General features: G+C 39.9%; 1 protein-coding gene across 1 annotated transcript; it reads right to left on the bottom strand.

Annotated features, from left to right (window-relative positions):
* Positions 1-1,651: 1,651 nt before the first annotated feature.
* Positions 1,652-2,476, bottom strand: LOC140167482 (histamine H2 receptor-like). The gene has a single exon (XM_072190787.1). The coding sequence runs from the start codon at positions 2,474-2,476 to the stop codon at positions 1,652-1,654; it is 825 nt and encodes a 274-aa protein (XP_072046888.1).
* Positions 2,477-3,023: the final 547 nt, after the last annotated feature.

Below are 3,023 nucleotides of genomic sequence, written 5' to 3' on the forward strand. Positions count from 1 at the left end.
ATCATACCTTGAAATTATGAATTTTACCTTAAAGTTGTGAATTTTACCCCCAAAATATTAATTTTACCTTAAGTTATTGGGGGCGTAGGGTACGTGGGCCCCCACCAAAATTGTTGGAGGTGTCAGGCCTCCAGGCCCTCAGTTCCGGAGCTACTGTGCGTAGAATAGCTACAGACTCGGATGGGGTTAAAAAGCGGCCAAAAAGCTCTCGACACCGCGTCCCCCACCAACGATTGATTCAGAAACTTGATTTTAATAGTATACGTGGCACTATCTTGAATTGGATAATACAAATGAATGGAGACCCAAACACAAGAGGTCTTTGTGGAGTGCTCAATACCAACTTGAGTAAAATCAGGTGTCCCACAGGGAACGGTGTTGGGACCTTTGATGTTTTTAATATACATCAGTGATATAGCAAATCATCTTATATATATATAGTTTCACACAAATACACTGTTAGAAATAAATGTAAATTTACAGTTTTTGAAGATGTAATTAATATACGGTTGACATTGTTTTTATTACATCAACACGGTATTTTAGGGGCTGTGCAATAATTATGTGTACCCCTGGGGTGGTGAATTCTCAAAGCCGGTCTGCCAAAAATCACCCCCCCCCCCCTTTGGCCTTGCCAAAAAAACTTAGCCACCCCCCTTTTGACGTGTCAACAAATCTTTGCCCCCCCCCCCTTTACACACTAAAATTTTGGGGAACCCGAATTTAAAATCTTAAATTGTTTTATCATATCGTTATGAATTTGGCAGATGGCCGAATCTGGATTCGGCTTTTGGTAAATTCATTTTTGGCATGCATTACTTTTGAATTAGAGAACAAGGGATCAATGCTCTACCTATAGAGGGCGGCATATCGATTTTTTAACGGTTATCGTCTTTGACCGTACTGTGAGTTACCGTTAGCTAACCCTGTATGCCGCCCTCTTTTGAATACTTATCATCTGATCTCCGTTAAAAAATTGACATGCTGCCCTCTATCATGTATAGCATTGATCCCTTATTCTCAAATTCAAAAGTAATGAATGCGTAAAATGAATTTACCAAAAGCCGAATCCGGATTCGGCAGTCTGCCGAATTCATTATAATACGAGCGTAGCGAGCAGGAAATTTTGCATATTTTAACGTGTTCCTAATGTTTTCCTACACCTTTTTAGGGCGTATTTATATAGAAACGGTGCCCAAAATATCTGTGCCAAAAATCGCTTGTCCAAAAATCGCTTTGCCTTTCGAAAAAATCGCTTAACCCCCTTTCGACCTGCCAAAAAATGCTTGCCCTCTCCGTTTTGGCCTGCCAAAAATCTTTGCCCCCCTCTATAATTCACCACCCCGGGGGTGCACATAATTATTGCACCACCCCTTACGTGTAAAAATACAATGAAACGGTAATTCACGTGTACAAATACCGGTACAGTACACAGACTATATATATATACTCAAGATTTCAATATCTTTTTTTTTTATACATTCTGATACTGTCGTTTAACAAAAAACTGTGAACTTACAAGTTTTAACTTATATCAATATTGTCATTTTACATCAACGCGGTATTTCAAGTGCAACTAGAGCGGTTCTCGGCTTTCGCGGTTCTCGGTTGTCGCGGTTCACGTTTATAAACAAAGCTCCACGCGGCAGGATCAATTAATGTGTTCAGGAAAGATGCATGACTGTATCTCGTACTCTTGGTTTCTGTTTAAACATTTTTTCAGTATAACCACAGCCGTTTCCCTCCATGACCTATTAGACCTAGCATATATGACCACATTCCACCACGAAGTACTCATCAATAACCAATTAGTACCAAATTCCACCCATGAGGGCGCTCTTTGTCCCGAACATAATTCGTATACAACGAGGACCGAGTAAGGTGTCCAGGCAATAATATCAGCAAGCATAGCAATTGTAAACATCAAGATAGAACCTTGCCGCCGTGGTGGAGGTCCTGTGGGCATTATTTTCTTGATTCGTTGAATATGCTGCCGTGACACCCGCAATAGTTTGATATAAATGAACGATGCTATGATTACAGGGATATAAAATGAGATTGAAAGTGTACCAATAACCGATAAAATAACATCTCTTGTGATGATATATGTGCACGCAGCAGTACTCTTCTGGTATCCATATTCCACCTGGTGATCAGCCCGTACGAGGACAACATAAAAGGCAATACTAAGAACCCATATCAAGATAGCAATCCACTGCGCACGTTTTCTGGTCATGATTTGTCGGTACCGAAGCGGTTTTTGCACTTCTATTAGACGATCTATCCCCAAACAAGAGTAGAAGAACACAGAGATACTACATAAGGCAGCATCCCAGTCAGTATTCAGCCAGCAAATAGTTGCCCCAAATGGCCACCGATCTAAAGCTGACGATACGATGGAAGTAATAGAAAAAAGTCCAACGCAGAAATCGGTAATCGCTAAAGAGATGGTGAAGACTTTAGTGGCAGCTTTCATCTCTCTTGATTTCTGAACTACAAGAATGCAAAAGATGTTTGTTGTAAGTGCTAATATGACATTGAGTGTTATGTATACTGTTCTTAAAACAATTACTGTTATTGTTGTTTGGTTATGTGATTTTGTGGATGCAAACGATGATTCAGTAAAATTGCTCATTTTTATTATGCACTTACCACATTCGGTGACATAAGAAAACAGCAAACCATATATTGTTTAAGATTATAGATATTTCATACGGTTTCAGATTCAGAGCAAACGGGAGCATCCTCATCATCCTCTCGTCTGACCCACCGAAGGAAGTATTGGGAGTACCAGTCAGAGTCAGTTTCCTTCAAGTCAAATTCAAGTCATACGTACCACACCTGTTCACAATGAACTTGTAGTAATCGCTAAATCCAGCAAGAACAACAAATCCAACCCATTAGCAAGTAATGTTTTACTCTTATTGTATACTTTATATGTCGAGTACAAAAGACAGCATTATGTGCTGGAAGGAACAATTCATCTGACAAGTCCGAATGCCGATTCTCCAATACTTGAGTCG

The sequence above is a fragment of the Amphiura filiformis genome, chromosome 13 (genome assembly GCF_039555335.1).
Source record: "Amphiura filiformis chromosome 13, Afil_fr2py, whole genome shotgun sequence".
Classification (NCBI taxonomy): domain Eukaryota; kingdom Metazoa; phylum Echinodermata; class Ophiuroidea; order Amphilepidida; family Amphiuridae; genus Amphiura; species Amphiura filiformis.

Bases quoted from the DNA above. Each gene is read 5' to 3' on its own strand.
- LOC140167482 (XM_072190787.1), bottom strand. From the start codon at position 2,476: ATGAAAGCTGCCACTAAAGTCTTCACCATCTCTTTAGCGATTACCGAT.